The sequence below is a fragment of the Tauraco erythrolophus genome, chromosome 24 (genome assembly GCF_009769465.1).
Source record: "Tauraco erythrolophus isolate bTauEry1 chromosome 24, bTauEry1.pri, whole genome shotgun sequence".
NCBI classification, from domain to species: domain Eukaryota; kingdom Metazoa; phylum Chordata; class Aves; order Musophagiformes; family Musophagidae; genus Tauraco; species Tauraco erythrolophus.
The window spans coordinates 5,472,274-5,490,224 of NC_141488.1; the positions used below are offsets into that span (position 1 = coordinate 5,472,274).

General features: G+C 47.0%; 1 protein-coding gene across 2 annotated transcripts; it reads left to right on the forward strand.

Moving 5' to 3' along the window:
* The first annotated feature begins 11,698 nt into the window (after window positions 1-11,698).
* Window positions 11,699-16,459, forward strand: IFNLR1 (interferon lambda receptor 1). Of its 2 annotated transcripts, none has more exons than XM_086626219.1 (7): window positions 11,699-11,756; window positions 12,896-13,019; window positions 13,275-13,456; window positions 13,850-13,992; window positions 14,531-14,687; window positions 15,199-15,326; window positions 15,542-16,459. In XM_086626219.1, the coding sequence occupies exons 1-7, from the start codon at window positions 11,699-11,701 to the stop codon at window positions 16,457-16,459; spliced, it is 1,710 nt and encodes a 569-aa protein (XP_086482345.1). The 2 variants fall into 2 exon arrangements, with proteins under 2 accessions (XP_086482345.1, XP_009987356.1); XM_009989054.1 differs by having other exon boundaries at window positions 15,202-15,326.
* Window positions 16,460-17,951: the final 1,492 nt, after the last annotated feature.

Below are 17,951 nucleotides of genomic sequence, written 5' to 3' on the forward strand. Positions count from 1 at the left end.
GGATGCAACAACAGCTCCTGCATGCCTTCAAACAGGCCAAGCAAGACTCCTGCTGAGCTGTTGCTCCACTCTCTTCACTGGACACAGAGGCCAGAGGAACTGTCCGTTTACTTTCACGATGAAGGAAGATTTGCTGTTTTGAAGTATTTCCTAATGGTCATGCCAACAGCCTCCTCCGCGCATTGCTTCCTCGCTCCTCTCTGAGGTAGCTGAAGGCTATGAAAAATGGTGGAGGTCTAGTGGAGTCCTTTCAGAGTGATGCAGAAACTCCTCCTAGAGCTTGTCTACATGGCGGAAATTCAGGGAAATCGATTTGAGTTAATGAATGGTAATAACTTAAAAACAGGTCAGTAAAATGGCAATGAACTGTCCCGCAGATGCTCCAGTTCAGAATCAGATAGCCTTAACTGAGTCCTTTAATCTGAAATCACTTTCAATTAAATTACAGTAAATCCAAAGGAGGCCCCCAAATTCTACCCCAAAGGTAGAATTAAAATTCTACCTGCTCCTGTACGGACCACTCTAATTCTAATTGAATCTAAAGGTGCTTAAGTAGCTCACTTCAAATCCACACTTCTAAGGCACCACCAAAAGAAAGCTTGAAAACACGATGGGAGTGTAATACCAAATGTTCTCAAAGCAGGGGATATAGAAAAGTAGTGCAAAATAAGTCTATGTATTTAAAATGTCATGCTTTTTCTGAGTTAGCACATTAAACTATGGAGTCATCTAGCAATGTCTTGCTCTCTACAGCTTATGTCGCTGCCCCGTGCAGAACGCACATGTCATGTGCCGGGCTATCAGTGGAAATCCCAACTCCAGGCTCTACTCCGAGTCCTCTGGTGACTCACTGGGCCACGGCAGGAGCCTTGTCACGGAGCTGCAGTCTCTCCTGCTGACCTGGCCATGCAGCAGTGCCTACAGCGCAGATCAAAGCCGGAGCAGAGCTGGGCAAATGGGCTGAGAGATGAGAGAAGCCACAAACGGAGCTACACCCTTACTAATGAAAGCAAAGGGCTTGCAGACATCAGAGCAAAACGACTGCATTAGACCGACTAACAGTCATTTCTTCTAGATTTATAGAGCTTGCTTTGGAAGAGGTGTGCTGGGAAGGAGGGTCTCTAGTTCGGGAGAGTTGGATCCATGATGGACCGGTGGCATCTAGGAAAGGGGACTCAAATTTGGACTTCTCAAGGAGGTGGGTGAGGAGCAGTTTGAGCTCTCAGCTGCTGCGCTGTGCCACGTGCTTGGTGCCACTATCACTTTCACTCATTTATTAGCAACGCCAGCAAATGCAAGAGCTCCACCACACTGCCTGTGGTACACATCCCACCCAAACTGGTTTTAATCTTAAGAAACAAGAGGCAAGAGGGAAGGCAAACCATGCTTCGAAAGGGTACACCTCTTGCTTTAAGCTACACAAGAGATCCATGAGCAGAACTCAGCTCAAACCCAAGACTGATGCCCTTTCTGCTAGACCAGACTTCCTCTTTCTTGGATTCATGGGATAAACAGCCTCATTTTTGCGCTGTCTTTGCACTTCCTCTGCACTGTCACAACCACACTAGGACTTCACCAGACCGAAGTTAATGCCTATACTGCTTTTCCTCAAGCCTGGTTATAAACATTACGTGTTACCACACCTGCCTCACCCGGCAGTTAAACACTAGGCACAGCCTGCACCATCCTGCACAGAAAAATCTGTGTAAGAAATGTGTATTTTTAATGCAAATGCATTCCTAAGAGCACAAAGGCACCAGGTGAAGACATTTCCTCATTGCTGGGTGCATGTGCCCAAGTGCCATTAGCACTAAAGAGAAATAACAAGAGCCTGGGAAGACCCATCCTCTTGGGTGGAGGCTTATCACAGTGCCAGGTCATCAGAGGAGATTTTAGGGTGATTGTCTAGGATTAAAACCTCCCATTTCAAATCACTGACACTTGACATTTCCAATTCAGCTGCGAACTTGTAAAATCACTGAAGAAAGTGAAGCCAGGCCACATTAGTACCAAAAGAACCAGAAACATGTAACACATCCCTTCTCAGCCTTGGCAATGCCCATGGTCTCAGCTAGCTGAACTCGAGTGATTTTTTCTCTCTGACCATTCCCAAATTAGTTTCTTACACCATCAAAACTGACTACTGACTTTCTCTCAACTTATCTGATAGAGTTAAAAGAAAACACCCTGGCAATGCCACTGCATCACAAGGGAGGCTTTGATCATCTGGAACTGCCAACACACCTTGAAGCGTGTTAAACATACATGACTTGGCTGATTGCACCTGCCTGTTTCCATTAAGTGTACCTGCAAGGGAGCTACCCGCGGAGAAGGGGCAGTATGAGGGAGAAATGACCTGGGTTTTGGGATACTGGATACTCCTTGAGGTTTTTCATAGGAGGAACTTTCAGCACTTTGTGTTTAGCACGTCACCCAGCTCAGGTAAGCAAAGGCATTTTCGAATAAGCTTTCGGCAAGAGCTGACCTTTCCCCTGTGGTTATGGATGGAGAAACCTTCCAGCAGCAAAAAACCTCCAACAGCCCTCACGGGCTTTGGGTGCTTATGTAAACTCAACAGATGAGTTTCAGCTCCTGGGATAGCAAGTGCTACCAGTCCACGCTGGTGACGCAGAGTGCCATGCTGGACACTGCTATGTTGGGGATTCATCCCTCCCATTCCTTGCGTAAGTCTCCGTGTGGACAAAGGCCTTTCCAGTTGAAAACACCTCTAACACTGCTCCGCTCAAGAACCAGAGCACAGATTTTAGACTCAGCTTTTAAAGACTCAGGTTAGGGGAGCAGACAGAGACAATGCTGAAGTAGGAGACACACTGCTGATGAAATGCTCTGACACTTCAACAGGAGCTGCGTGAGGAAATCTCAGAAACTTCCTTTTTAGTAAAAAAAAAGGTAACCCATTTCCATTAGCCTTTTATTTCCTGCTAATGGTTCAGGACTCTTCCCAGTTCTCCTCTGGAGCATGAAACACCAAGGCCACCTCATCCCCTGCCCTCTGGGAACGTGATGCTGGCTTCGTAGGTTATCTGGGGTGGGGTAGGGGAGGAAGCGGGGGAGAAGAACGAGAGGGTGCCATGCAGATGATTCTCATTAATTTTGGAAGAAGTTATAAAAAGTAAGCTTTAAAGTCTATCCTAAATATAAGGATTCAGCTGATTGAGAACTCATCTGCTCTATCTCTTGGGTAATCATGAATACGCTTCTGCTGTGTCACTTCAAAGGCGCAGCACAGCTGGGAGGGTTTTCATCAAAGCTTCTGCATGTCTGGGGGAGGTTTTCCCCCCCATGAATATACATCACTGGAGGCTCCTTTTCCCAACTTTTCCCATGCCTCTCTCTGATTGATCCTCATTTCATTCAGATGAGCTCTTCCTCTCTGGATGGCTAAAGGGCAAGAGACAGCTCTCTCCAAAGCTTTCCCACTCGCCTGGATGCCTCTCCGAAGATTTTCCTCTCATCAGAGTGGGGGAGGGAGGGAGCTGTTCAGACAAGAGATTGAGTCTTTAAATTAAATTCTTGTCATCTGAGGGATGGGCCTGATAGTAGCGGGGGTGGGAAGCATATTCTCCCAGTATCGGGACTCTGGCCAGATCCTCATCTGGTGTAAATATGTGCCAGTGGACTGATCTCAGCAATCATGTCATCAAAACTACAAGCCTTAAAACACTCCCCTCTCTGCAAGCAGCAGGTTGCTGGGTGAAACCAGCATCATCCTCCGTGTGCCTGCCCTGTGGAGTACGTGAGCTCCTCAGACAAGGAACACTTGCTGAAATTGCTCAATTCCCCTCTTTTTCTGCGGGGAGGGAGGGCCGGGCAGCTCGGTGGAATTTCAAACACTCAGCCACCCTCAGCCGGGTTGGGATTTCACAAGAGCCCAGACCCTGTGTGCACCCAGCACGTGCAAAGTGCCAGTGGAAATCTGGGCCCCTCTCCTCATCTCAGATGGGAGCTCAGCCCTCCTGGAAATTCTGGGCCTGGTGCCACTTAGTTACAGCACGTCTCCTGGCTGGTGGCCAGATCAGAGGAGTCTGAACCTCATCTTAGCTCTTCTACCCTCCACCCTCTAATTGCATATTCCCTAGGGCCAAAATGACCCCAGCAATTGTCAGGTCAAGACACTGCTGAGGCAACTGGATGCTCTTACCCCACTGGCAAAGTTGCCCATGTGAATGATAATGTGTTGCTATTGAAGACATTTTTTTAAATGTTATGAATCTCCTAGGCAGTGACCCATGGAAAAGTGACAGCCTTGGAGACTGTAAGTGCCCAGTGAGATCTTGCCCTTTTCCAGTGAGACCCCTCAGCAGATGGGGACCCTCTCTGAGGGCAGGATTGCTGCATAGCCACCACCCATCATCCACCAGCAAGTTTCACAAGCTTGTGTCCTTACAGCCTCTCTGAGCTCAGAGCCCCATAAACCCACATCTTGGACCTTTACCAGGGAGATCAAATCAGGTCCCCAACAATGTCACCCTCATGGGGACTCTTCCAACACCATAAGGTCTGTTGACACCTATAAATCCTGCCCTCCATGCCCAGTTCCAGGCTTTAACCTTCGCCTCCACAGCAAAAGCCCCTCTGGAAAGACATTCAAAGCCAGGTCAGTTGTGCTGCTGCTCCATGTGATTAGGACTTTTCTTCCTCCCAGATAGTGATGGGATTTTCCCACACCAGTCCCCTGAATGGTTAATTGGATCTTGAATGGTTTATCACTTCTTTCACTGGGGTGTGTGGCTAGATTTACTTTGACACAAGCCCCTTTCTGAATTGCAAGTTGGCAACAATAAAAGGGAAAAGTCTTTAATTAGTTATCTGGCTAATTAACTTTTACGGCACTGTATAGCTTTGGCATCCAAATACTGCAATGCAAAACATTGCAAACATTCAAACAAAGAGCACCCACCCCACCAGGAAGCTGCTGCCACTAGCGGTTGCGGGGGAATAGCATCTCGCAGCCTTGGCCCAGCTGCGTGGAAATGCACCTCTCGCTGTGCCGTGCTCCCTGGACTCCCTGAACAGCCACTTCTGCAGATAACTCAGCTTCTGATGATGGTGTTCCCCATGCCATACTCCTTCTTCCCAGCACGAGCACTCACTCTACTGTTGGATGAAATACACACAAGATAAAATGTATTTCCTGCTGGAAAGGGGTATGCAGAGATTTGGGAGAGTTTCACAATCAGGGCCAGCGTATTGGCATCCCACGGTCCTGAGCCAAGAGAGAAACCCCTCACATCAGACAGGATATTGTCAGATCACACATTGAGGAAATGCTCTGGAAGAGGGATAAGCTCTGACACCTGTGGGATGACCCCCAAGAGCACAGTTTGGCTCAGAGAGTACAACAGACAGGTTGCTAGCATCACCTCTCTCTCTCTGTCGGAACATGCAGGGTCCCCACCGCTTTTCCCACGCTGATCAGTGAGAGCTAGGGGTTTCGGGAGGCACGGTGCCCCCAGGACGTTCCCGTGTTGTTATATCTGCACCTTGTGGGCTAGCACTTGTTTTACTCTGTGTGCACTGGAGTTTCGCCGCTACTGCATGTCCAGGCAAGCTCCCTCTCTGCTTTCAGCATGAATAAAAAGGTACTGTAAAGGGGAAGGGACAGGTTTCGGGAAAAGCGAGAGAAGCAGCATAAAACGGGCCATCAGCTGAGTCCACTGGCTAATCAGCACCATCCCACACGTCTGCCCCACCGCTCAGAGACGCACGGAGGGAAGGCAGAGTCTGGCTGATCTCAGGCTGGGATCCAAATTAAATCTACTTTGTTGTAGTTTGGACTTTAAGGACGATCTACTTTACTGCTGTATTTATTTGTGGCAGAAGAGGATCCTGCTTGCTGGCAGGCCTCACTCAACCAAGTAAAATCAGGGCAATACTTTGCCCCGTTCCTGTACTGGTCCATGTGGGATGTGGGGAATGAGCTGAACCGCCAGCTGACAGAACTGGTGCCTTTGCTCAAGGAGCGAGTCGCTGCCTTTCACGTTACGCCGCCCGGGGAGGGTCGCTACAGCAGGATTTCAGCAAAGCAGCGCCGTGTTTGCACGCCGCTGAGTTGCACACAAAAAGCAGGTCACGGGGAAGGTAAAAGCGAAGTCACCTCGCATGAGTACCTGGCATGAGTAACCGTTGCTACAAAAGGAGGCAAGGCCCTCTCAGCACCTTGTGAACACGCACGTAAGGGACTCTTCTCCATGTTCATCTGCTGTAAGCGAGTAAACCTGTCAGAGGGAATGAGCCGACTCTGAGCACAGGGCTGGTGCCTTCTTCTGTGGGGGCTTCTCTTCGCCCAGGAAAAGAAGTCTGCAGATTTGCACTTGTGAAACGGAAGCAGTAAGAGACGAGGCGGGAAGGATGGACGAGATCACTGGTACAGGGAAGGTTGTCCCCTCTGGGAACAGCCGTGCATCTTACCAGCTCTCCCTGAACCAGAGGACCTAAATCTAGCAGGGATGGAGATGCCTGTGAAGCCTCCCCTTCTCCCCCTGCTAGCGCTGGCCCAGCCAGTCTGAGCTGCTGCATCCTGCCAGGGCAGCCGGGCAGCCGTGCAGCCCTCCTCCATCAGCCTCCCAGCAGCATCCAGTCCGCCTGCCTGCAACATTAACGGTAATGAGGCTCACAAGGGAGGAGAGCCCTCTGCCCTGGGACTGCACGCTGCCTGTGAATCGCTGCACTCTCCTTCGGCAGCGCCCAAGGCCTTGTCTAACCACCCTTAATGCCTGGCAGGGTACAACGGTCTGATGAAACTATGACACGGGTACAGTCCTTAACACAAAGGTTGACTTCCAGGGTCCAGGTGTCTTTACAGGATTACTGTACTCTCCTTGCCACGCAGGAGCAGGCTACTAAATGGATACACCCTTTAAATTGTGACCCTTGTATCAGGAACTGAATGGGCTACAGCTGCAGTGTAGAGGCAAAGCCCTGATTTCCTTCAAAAACCCTGCCCCAGAAGAAAAAATAAAGGACATGAAATGATTCATAGCAGAACGTTTTTTGGTTTTGCTTTTGCTTTTCATTTTAAGTCTTTTCAGACTCAGTTTAAAAAACAAATCAAGCCCATTCTCTTCTCTTCCTTCTGGTGACAGGTTGCCCAGATGCCTGTCTGGGTCAAGGAGACACTGCTGCATTTTATTTCACCATCTGGAATCACCCAGCTCTGCGGATTTTTTAACCTCTTAATTCCCAATACCATTTTGTTCTTTGCTCTTCCCACTGTTTCCCCATATTTGCTTTCCTAAACCTTCCAAAATAATTACGATCAAATTCAAACACTCAGCAGCCTGTATGTCAGGTTAGTTTCTAAGCACAAAGAGGAAAATATTTCCCCTCCTGAGCTGCAGAAGATCAGGGACCCCAATTCCAGGTCAGAGCTAAACCTTCAACAAAAAGATATTCCAGGGATAGGCAAGGAGGTTCAAGTTCACCAAACTAGTTCACTAAAGCCAGGATCAGGCTCGTTGTTAGAGCTCCTTGGTGTTTACAGTCTCAAGCTGTCACTTTGATATATCTCCTCCTCTCAGAGTATGTGCCTTGCACCCTCCTGCCAAAGCCACAGCTGCAGCCACTCGCAGGGGCAGTGGCTGTTTCCACACTCCGCGTTTCTGGATGGTACGAATGCCTTTGCTGCACAACTCGTCCCACAGATCCACCTAAGCCAGGGAGAAAGAAGGGAGAGTTGTGCAGAAGAACTGCCAAGGAGAGGAACATTGTCTGAGGGAGAGCAATCGCTGCACCTCAGGTCCAAACTTGTCCTCTCGGTGCAAGAAACTCGGGACAGGGGAGGAAGTTTCCAAAACTGGTGACTTTTGAGTTTCTGCCTCTCCCGTAAGTGTGGGTTTCCTTGAAGAACAGTATGTTCTCCACAAAAATTACAAGTGGTTTCCAGGGAAAACTTTGGAGCCGAGTGAAGTATCATTCTCTATTTCAGATTATGTTTTTTTGTTTAGTTTGGGGCTAATGAGTGTTTTCTCTTCAGACACTGCTACGCTCATTCAATTTTCCAAACAAGTGGCGAAAAATGTTGAAGGAAAAATTCCTCTCCTGCTCTCGGGTTTTACTTTGCCCAGCTCTGAAGACAGGCCCATACTGCACACTTTTGCCACCGCGGTTACGTCAGCTCCACCACCTCCAGAAATGAAGACATTAAGCCAAGAAAAGCAATCTTGCACTGGTGAAGAAGCTCTGCAGGCAGCTCTCTAAGTCAAAGACATCATTTTCCGACTGCCAAACCTTGGGCTCGCACCTCTGAGCTGCTACAGGGAAGTCACTAATTTTTTCTGTGCCTCAGTCCCCGTCAGCACAATACCTGTGTACACATCCGTGTTGAGAGGGATAGAGGGCTACGTTCCGGAGAAAACGACGAGAAATGCTGCACAGGGTGTGGGCTGCCCTGTAAGCCGTGAGCACACGTCCAGCGCCCAGCGCAGGGGCGGCGAGCTCGGCTGCAGGAGCGGTGCAGAGAGCAGGTGCTGCCAGAACTGTCTGCAGCATCACACCGTCAGCGAAGCAGAGGAGTTAATTAAATAGCAGGAAAGGAAAAGATGATTTAAAGAGCTGCGTCTGAATGGTTAAAGGTCTTAGTTACTCATTTACCAAGATCTTAGGCAAAAACTCCTTTTTAAATAATTTTTATCTGGATCATGTTCCTTTAAGAAATTTCTCAAATCATCCAGCGAGAACTACTGGGAAATGACACTCTCATTCCTTCCGATTTTCAGTGTCCAGCATGTTTGTGACAACTGCTGTCACCTCTTCCTACCTGCAATATTCTCTTAGGCTGAGCAACCTCACCTGGCACAGGACTAGGAATGCTGCTAGAGAAGAATGATTATTGTCCTGCAGAAATTGAAAATTTACTTCCTAAAAAATACTGATTGGGAACTTTCCAGTGTTTCAACAGAAACCTCCAAAACCATCTTATTTCATTAAGGGAAAAAAAAGCCCTTAACATTTCAAAAAGAAACAAAAAGCAACTGTGGAAGACTCCATGTGGAGGCTCTTTCAGAAGGCTGTTTCACATTTTAAGAAATACTGAAAACACTCAGCCAGTCCTTCACGCAATATGGTGGTGATGGAAACGTAAGAGCACATCAGAAATGTTAAGCATGCTGCACTTATGGATCAGTGGTTTGGTTTCCCATTGTGCCACTGACACCAGAAATGCCCTGTTAAATTTTTTAATATGTTTTTTTTCTCAACAGGACAGTGGTTCTCCCAAGCTGACAGCATGCAGCACCCACAGCTCTGCCAGAACAACTACATGGGTGGGGTAAGAGCAAAGGGAAGGAGCTGGGATGACAGTGCTTTGTACTGCCTATCGCCTCCAAAGGTTTCATAAAACCAAACCCAGCCCAAACTGAGCCTTCCTCACAAGATTAAGACTGTATTTCCTGCAGTGCCCCTCCTCAAGAAAGGAAGGTATCAGTCCGTCTGACTCAAGAAAAGGTTGCAGGGTTTGCCCGCGTGGTCTGAATCACCTGTTGCACGCAGAGAGGCAGGAGGTGGCACATCGAGAGAGTCCCCCGAGTACCGTCGGTACTACAGCAGTACGCAAAGGCCCACCTAGAGATGAGGCATTGCACTGAAGAGTGACAACCCCATCCCACAGCACTGATGCTCCATTTGAGTAAAATGGTGGCGGAATGTAGGTACGGTGGTGTGATTTGTGATTTTTTGTGATTTTTGGAGGCATTGCACTAAAGAATGACAACCCCATCCCAAAGCACTTATACTCCATTTGAGTAAAACAGTGGCAGAATGTAGGTACAGTGGTGTGATTCGCCCAGTGATGGAGAGACACCAGTGGTCTTACCAAGCCCAGTCCTCTGCTGCAGCAGGCATCCCTGCCCACAATCCTAAAGTCATCACAGGCCAAAAGACCCCCCCCAGCTGCAACGGTGATGGCTGCAATGGTGCTTCCTGCCCTTGACACACAGGCAACGAGCCTTGCTCCTGTGGGCACCTGATCCATTGCCTGCCTGGGCACCCAAGCCAGAGCCCAAGGCGAGTCGGGCAGGAGAGCACAACCGTTGTGTACAACATAAACTCAGTGCCCGCAATTAGAGGATGCTGTCGAAAATACGCACGCAGGCCGCTGTACAGGAGGGTGCTGGGCAATGCAGAGGGCGGAAGGAGCTTTGGTGAAGCTTGCCAAGTTTTTAAACAGGTCTAGAGCAGAGCCTGTCTCTTGGAGGAACAAATGCATTTTGTTTGATGGGCAGCGACACCTCGTGGCATTGGCCTCCCCACCACTCCCCCCCAGTTTGCTGCCAACAGAACACTTGTTTTTCCTGGGACAGGTTCTCAGTCATGCTAAAATCAGGGGGAATTTTGCCACAGAGTCCAGCGGAGCCCAGATTTCAGGGCAGATGCTTCACCGGAAACCGTGATGATGGTAAGATTCACCTCTTGCAAACGCTTACTAAAAATCACACGTCATCTTTAGGAGAAGCTGCCTGAGGGCTCGTAGCAAGATCTTCATGAGGCTGGTCCCAGAATTGCTTCCTATTTTGTTCAGGCTGCTACAAGAAGCATAAGAGCCATGTGTTGGTACTAGCTCTGCAGTTTTGATGCTAAAGAGGAATAGACCTAGGATTCTCCAGACCCTTACCTGTGGTTTTTTCCTTATAAAGGATTATAGTTCTATTTGCCTGAGAAAGAGAAATTTCATAGAAATGAAACAGAGGTACCAAAACAGCCAAGTACTGGTAACAGAAGCCTGTAGTAAGAAGAAATGGAGGTTTTTGGAGAAAGTTGTGACTGAAGAAACTTGTAACTGTGTCTCCTCCTACAGCTTGAATCGTACCATGTTCAAGGAAATGAGACATTTGGTACCTTCCCAGTAAATGTACAAACTTTTGCCAGTACAAAACCCTGGTCCATCAGCTCTTCTCCCACTTAGTACCCAGAACCTGGCATTCACAGGTAGAACAACAGGCTGTCTGCTGCGCTTGGTGAGTTTTCCATCTGGGGAAGACCCAGAAAAGCCCCTTTTCTCTGTGCTGGTGTTACCTTCTGTGTAGTAACTTCATTGGCACGTTTCCTTTCCTCATGGCACCGGCCTGGAGGTTGTTGTGATGGGAAGAGCAGGAGAGCAGACGTGCCCACCAAACAGCACGACTGAAAAGCGGAGTAATTCCCTAACTTCTGAGAACCATTCTTAACCTGGTAACAGAAATTAAGAGAAAATCCTTGACACCAGACTATCATAGTATCACATCCTACTGATTGATTCCTGTTTTTTATCAGTGCTAGGTTATTATCAGACATCTCATGAAGTAAAACCTTATTTGACTTCTATTAATATTTCACAGCTACACAGGTGAATTCCAAAGGCCAGTTTTTAATGAGGTGCCTCACAAGATAAGGTCGCACTGGTTTCCTGTGCTCCTTTTGCCCGTGGCCCGTGACAGAGATCAGTTATGTTACACTGGAGGGCGCAGTACTGCAATCTTTACAACATTTTTGCTTTCATCGAAAGCACTCTCACATCTGCCCCGTCCCAGTTCAACGTGCGGCGCTGGATTTGGGCTGTACCAGGAAGCGAGGCTGTGCGCATGCGGGCGGTTCATTAACAACACGATCCTCCGTAATTCATGCAACCCGATACAAGAAAACAACACAATGGAAAGGTAGCAAGAAAAGAAATATGTTACAAGTGGAGAAGTTCTGAATCGGCATGTCTGCTCGGAGAGCCCGAGTCCTGCTGGCACTGTGCTTCCTGTGGCAGACTAGAGGTACAGTACAGCTCCCTGTTACTTCTCATTTCGCTGCGCTACGTGGCTTTGCTTGTAGGAGGACAGACATAAACATACAGGGAAATTTTAAGCAGTTCACATGGGAATGATTTGCACAAAGTGAAATGGAGTGGAGCATCTCCATTAAGGGAGTGGAGCATCTCCAATTAAGGGAGGGAGCACTTCCCTTATGAGGAAAGGCTGAGGGAGCTGGGTCTCTTTAGCTTGGAGAAGAGGAGACTGAGAAGGGACCTCATTAATGTTTATAAATACGTAAAGGGTGACTGTCATGAGGATGGAGCCAGGCTCTTCTCAGTGGCATCCAATGGTAGGGCAAGGGGAAATGGATATAAGCTGGAAAATAGGAGGTTCTGCTTAAACATGAGGAAGAACTTCCCTGTAAGGGTAACAGAACACTGGAACAGGCTGCCCAGAGAGGTTGTGGAGTCTCCTTCTCTGGAGATGTTCCAAGCCCGCCTGGACGCGTTCTTGTGTGATGTGATCTAGGTGGCCTGCTCCAGCAGTGGGACTGGACTAGATGATCCTTTGAGATGCCTTCCAATCCCTGACATTCTGGGATTCTGTGAAATATTCCAATGTAAAGAACTGGCAATTTAAAATCTGTCTATAGAATGTGCCTTGTTGAAGGCTAGCAATGTATATATTTACATACCAGAAACAGTAAGAACCACAAAAGTACAAGAACCAGCCTGCACGCTGCATTCATGGCAGAGTGTGCCTTTGAAGAACTGGGACTGAACGAGCGATGTGAGCTGTGTCTGCTCCGTCCCGGGGCCAGAAGGAGCGTAAGGGAGTCAGGCTGGAGTTTGTGGGGTGGTAAACCAGGTCACCGAGAAATCCAGTGAGACCATGGGGGAAACCACTCAAAATTACAGAACAGGATGGTTCACATAAATGTAGACCCTAATTCTAAAAGCTGTTGAGACAAAGATGTTTTATAAGAAGTGAAGAAAACACGACTACATCACAGGCATACCCGCTTCCATAGACGGTTTCCAGTCTTAAATGAACTGAGCGGCTCTGCCTCAAATTTTGAAACCACCTTGGTCAAAATCAGGTGATATTTCCTATCCTCAAAGATATCTTAAATAATTCATGTAATTTTCCCTTTCAATCAGGTCATGTTCAACTTCCCCCTCCTCAAAATGTAACACTTCTGTCAAAGGATTTTGACATGATTTTGACATGGACTCCAGGAGAAGGATCTCCTCCAGATGTGACATACACTGTGAGGTATGAGAGGTAAGTGCTTACGAAGGATGTCTGATTGGAAGTGTGGCACAGGGCAAACATCTGTGCATGTACATTAATCGGTGTCATTATCACCACTGACCTGGCTGCATCCTTTCACCAAAACCAATCCTCATCCATCTGGAAAGTGCTCCAAACTCTGGGCAAGATTCGGTACCCATCTTTCAAAACACTTCCTTCTCTTGCTCTGTAAATTATAATAAACCAGCATGTTTAATATTATGGTGTGCTTCTTTCTTCTTTTAGCCAGGAACGCATGGACAAATGGATAAAGGTTCCTCATTGCAAAAATATTCGCAGTACCTCTTGCAATCTGACCTGTGTGCTTCCAAACTTCTTTGTTAAAGTCCGGGCTCGAGTAAAAGCTGTTTCTGGACAACTCCAGTCTCCATGGGTAGAATCACAGTTCAAGGAATACCATTTGGATGGTGAGTGTCTGTTAGGTTACAGCCTGGATGAAAGGATATCCCAAAACAGTGTTGGCATGAGCAAATGAGTAGAGCGCCCACCACAGAAAGAGAAACAGTAACAAGCAGCTTTATGAATGACAGAGATTTGAGCGAGCACAAACATCAATAAGCCATGATAATTCGAAAACAAAATTTGTAGCAAGTGCCAGAATTGGTTCATCAAAGCTCTAGGTGAACAAACTGGCTTCAAGCTTTCCACACACTGGCGGGGGTATGTTAGATAAAAAAGAGGTATCCCTTTGCCTTGCCCTTTCCCTCATGCCTATCACGAGGTAACAGAAGTGTAGATCAGCCACAGGAGAGCACTACTTCTCTGAAGCTCTGTTCTTATGTCTGGTCACTTGGTTGCAGTGGAACTGGCTCCCCCAGTACTAAACGTGAATGTCAAGAAGAACTCAATCCATGTGAATGCCTCCTTCCCTTTGGCCACCTGCGTGGAGAGTTTCTCTTGGATGTATGACTTGAACCTTTGGGAAGCTGGATCTGAAGACAAGGTCAGTAAAAGTGGCTCTTCTTAGATGAAATGCAGGAACGATGCCCAGCTTGAATTAAAATAGTTTCAAATTTCTGGGCAGGGAGGGAGGGACTGGATCCAGGGCCTGGAGAAAATGAGATGGCCAAACCAGAGTTAAACCAAAGCCAGAGGAAAAAAGCAGATGTGTGCATCCTTATTTTATTGGTAGCTCCCTTTCCTATTCTATTCCTATTTTTATCAGGAAGATGTGATGGGGAGGCTACACTATAGCCGGTATAATAGGGCAATATCTGAGTTTTAAACCAACTAGTTCAGGTATCGCTAAGAGCGTGCAACGGCAGCACAGAGCACAGCACCAGCTGGAAATCCCACCCTAGGATCCATAAGCCCTAGGAGAAATGCTTGCTCTAAACAGCAAGCGCCTCTCCATGCACCTTCCAACCACTGGAGCCACACAACATGATGAAGAGATTCGTGGGCTGAAAAGGTAGAGAAACATCACCCAAATAATGAAAGAATCATCTTTCCAACCCTCTGTTCTTTTTGTTTCCGAACAGAAGCAATATGAAGGAATCTTTAGGAAGAACACAGTGACTATCGACACCACTGCTCTTAGAGGCAACTACTGTTTAAGTGCCAGATCTTCCATCCAAAGCATTGACTTCAAGCACAGCAAATTCTCCCAACCAGTATGTGTGCTATTAAACCACAAAGGTATGTCCCTGCTGAGAAAAGGATGTGGTGAGACATCACATGGGATTAGGGCAAGTCAAAGATTTCCAACAAAGTTATCTTTCAGCCAGAAAAAATGGGCTTCCTGTTAAACAGATTGGTTGGATTTTCGAGCGAAAGGGGTCTGCTTTCTATAGAAATGTTTTCATTTTAAAAATCCAACCCTGAAATATTTCCTGAAAATCCTGAAATATTGTACTCGAGTTATGTTCACAATGAAATTTTGGGAATATTCAAATTTCTCCAGAAAATATGTGAATAAAGCATTTTACCTGCTCCAGGTATGGCTGGTACCAACATTCATTTCTGACTGTGACTCTGACTTAGAGTCTGATCTCAGGCAAGTCTGTTACCATTTCTCTGCATTTGTAAAATAAGGATCTTGAGCCTAACATTTTCTGAGATTTCTGACAGAAAAGCCAAGTATAATAGCCCATTATTAGCATAAAATATACCACCAGCAGGAGATTATTTTTGTCTTTTTCTTTTTCAGCAGCGGAACCGAAGTTCCCATTTTCTGCCACGATCCCTGTGTTTGTCCTCCCCATCCTTCTGGCAAGTGCCTTCATCATCTGCTTGCTGAAGCAAGACGCTAAGCGAAAGAAGATGCCTCGTGCTTTGGTATGGCCCAAATGTTGGGGTCCCCTCCTGGCTCAGTCTTGCTGATTCTCAGAGGGTAACTGGGGAGGAGTGGGGGAGTTCTGTGCTTCTCAGTTTTGCATTCAGAAGCTCCATTATAAGTAAGCTTTCATTCTGGCATGTCCTGTATCCAAACTTTTCTTTAAAAAGCATCACTGACTCACGGATCTGTGTGTTTTGTTTCTTTTCCCTGGTAGGATTTATCTCATTTAAAAGCTGCTGGACCAGCCTTTCACTGGGAGCTCAGTGAAAATGAATTCTTCAGGGACTATCTTATCTGCACAGAGAAGCCAATGTCACAAAGGAAGACAAACAAAACTTTAGCAACAAACAACCTACCATGGATGGCTTCTTTCCTCTCATCATCATCATCACCACCATCAGAAGAGGAGGAGGAGGAAGAGGAAGACGACAGTAGTACTTTCATCCCATACACTGAAATATCTCAGTTTCCAAAGAGGCATCTCAACTGTCAACCATCCAGAACAGCTCAGGAGGAAACTAGCTCCGACTCCGGATCTGGAGGTCTCTCTGTGGATAGTGAATCTGAGCTTGATCTAAGTACCTTGGGTTTCTCTTTCTTTCCAACGAGAAAGAATGAGGTGGACACCTCAGGATCCCAAGGAAATGCATCCCTTTCTCACAGTTCCTCTTTGGGAAGAATATCCCTCACTGACGTGAGATTCCCAGGTCCCAGGGAACATGGACAGCATGATACAGACGGGGATGAATGCCTGGAAATGACCCCTCTTCAAACACCGATGGCGGGGATTTGTGCCAAACTTCCAGCCGATGAGCACTACCTGCATAGGAAGGCTCATTGTTTCACCAAGTGTTACCAGAAACCAGTGGATGATCTGCATGTCCAGACTGGTAAGATATCACAGCTCAGTGAGGATCCCAGCACCGAGCTGCTCATTTCCTTTCAGACATTACAGGTGGCAGAAGATGAAGGTATTGCAAGTGACTGTGACAGTGATAATTTTACAGAAGGGACACCTCCCACTTCCGCTGTCCTAAGTGACGCATTTGAAACTTCAAATATGGAGGAAAAATTCGACGAAAAGTTAAAATTCAACAGCTACAAGCACACACATTACATGGGAAGGAGCTAAAGTATTCTAGCAGTTCTATGGCACACCTGGAAAATGCTGGAGAGCTCCAGATATCCAGGCAAGGATACCTAAACAAGAACAAGAACAAATAACTGATAGTGGTGCTTTTTGTATTTATTCACCTAGAGAAGAGTTTTTTCTACTGATGTCTGGCCTACCAAGGTATATGGCTTTAGGGACACAAAAGGTGTATTTTTACTGCTAAATAACTACTGTACGCTCAGCACCCCTCTGTACAAGCAGAGCTGTGAGACGGTGTTACGGCTCTGGCATGAGGCACCCCATTGGCACCAGGCAGGGCAGGGGTGAGGCACACAGTGATACCTCATGTAGGCATCACGCCGCGAACACGCAGAGCCTTGTGTTCACCTGAGACTTCAGAGCCAGGTAACTTTTGTATGTGAGTTCTGAAAGGCAAAGCCACCTCTGGGATAGCAAAAACACAACCTGGACCTGTGTGAAACCATCAGCTGGGCTCCGAAAGCACAGTGTGTCGTGCCTGCATGTTGATTTTGAGCCAGGAAGAACTGTTGATGTTGCCTTTGCTTCCCTGTGACTGCAGAACTGCACCCCTGCTTGACTGGAAGTACCGTACAGAGACATTTAACAACCTTTGCTTTTTGTGGGATGAAAAGGTCTCCACCTCAACCTACAGAGATCACCTTCTGTGTTTCCACAGACTGAACTGAAGTCAAAGTGATAAATGTGCAACATGTTTGTTTATTTTTATATATATACAAATATACTAATGGAAGCTGAAATTCTCCCTGCTGTGCAGAATGTCTGAGAGCTGCTTTATACAGAGGCAATAATATTTTGATATATAACTCCATGTGTGCGTGTTTTTATGTTTCCTAGAACTACACAGGGTGACTGCAGCTTATCCTGAAGAACATTATATTTTACACCAGGATGCCATCATGGGCTTTCTAATGCTTTAGTTTGAGTGGAATCCTATGAGACTTCCCAGCCAGGTCACCCTGGGTCACTGAAAGACCAGGACTGTGACCATCTCTCTGAGCAAAGAATCGAGTCAGAAGGATTCCAGGATCAGTGTTGAGTAAAGGGACACGCAGAAAACCAAAGCATTACAAGAAAGAGGGAGAGACACAACAGCCATGCTCCGCATTCAGAGAGAGCTGTCTCAGATGAGGGAAGGGTGTTCATGGAGGCTATTAAAGCTGACATCTTCAGAGAATCAGGAGAACAACATTAGAAAGAGGTAGGGGGTGATATGAGGGATTGGGAACCGCTTTGAAAAAGGAAAGCAAGATGCACTAATTAAGGTCTTGAATTAAAGTAAAAAGGAGAGGTGGGAGAAAAGATTCATCAGCTAGAATTTTTTTTCTCACCTGTCCTCCCCAAAGCGTCCATAGGTACATCCTGCATTGTAATCCCTCCTGTTCATTTAGAAAGATACAGATCATCCAGATACAATCACCACCCATTTTCTTGTGCAATCAAGGAAAAACCCCAGGCTTTGCATTACAGG

Coding starts and splice junctions, on each gene's coding strand:
- IFNLR1 (XM_086626219.1), top strand. CDS start 11,699: ATGTCTGCTCGGAGAGCCCGAGTCCTGCTGGCACTGTGCTTCCTGTGG. Junction 11,757..12,895: donor CTTCCTGTGGCAGACTAGAG/GTACAGTACAGC, acceptor CCTTTCAATCAG/GTCATGTTCAACTTCCCCCT. Junction 13,020..13,274: donor TACACTGTGAGGTATGAGAG/GTAAGTGCTTAC, acceptor TTCTTCTTTTAG/CCAGGAACGCATGGACAAAT.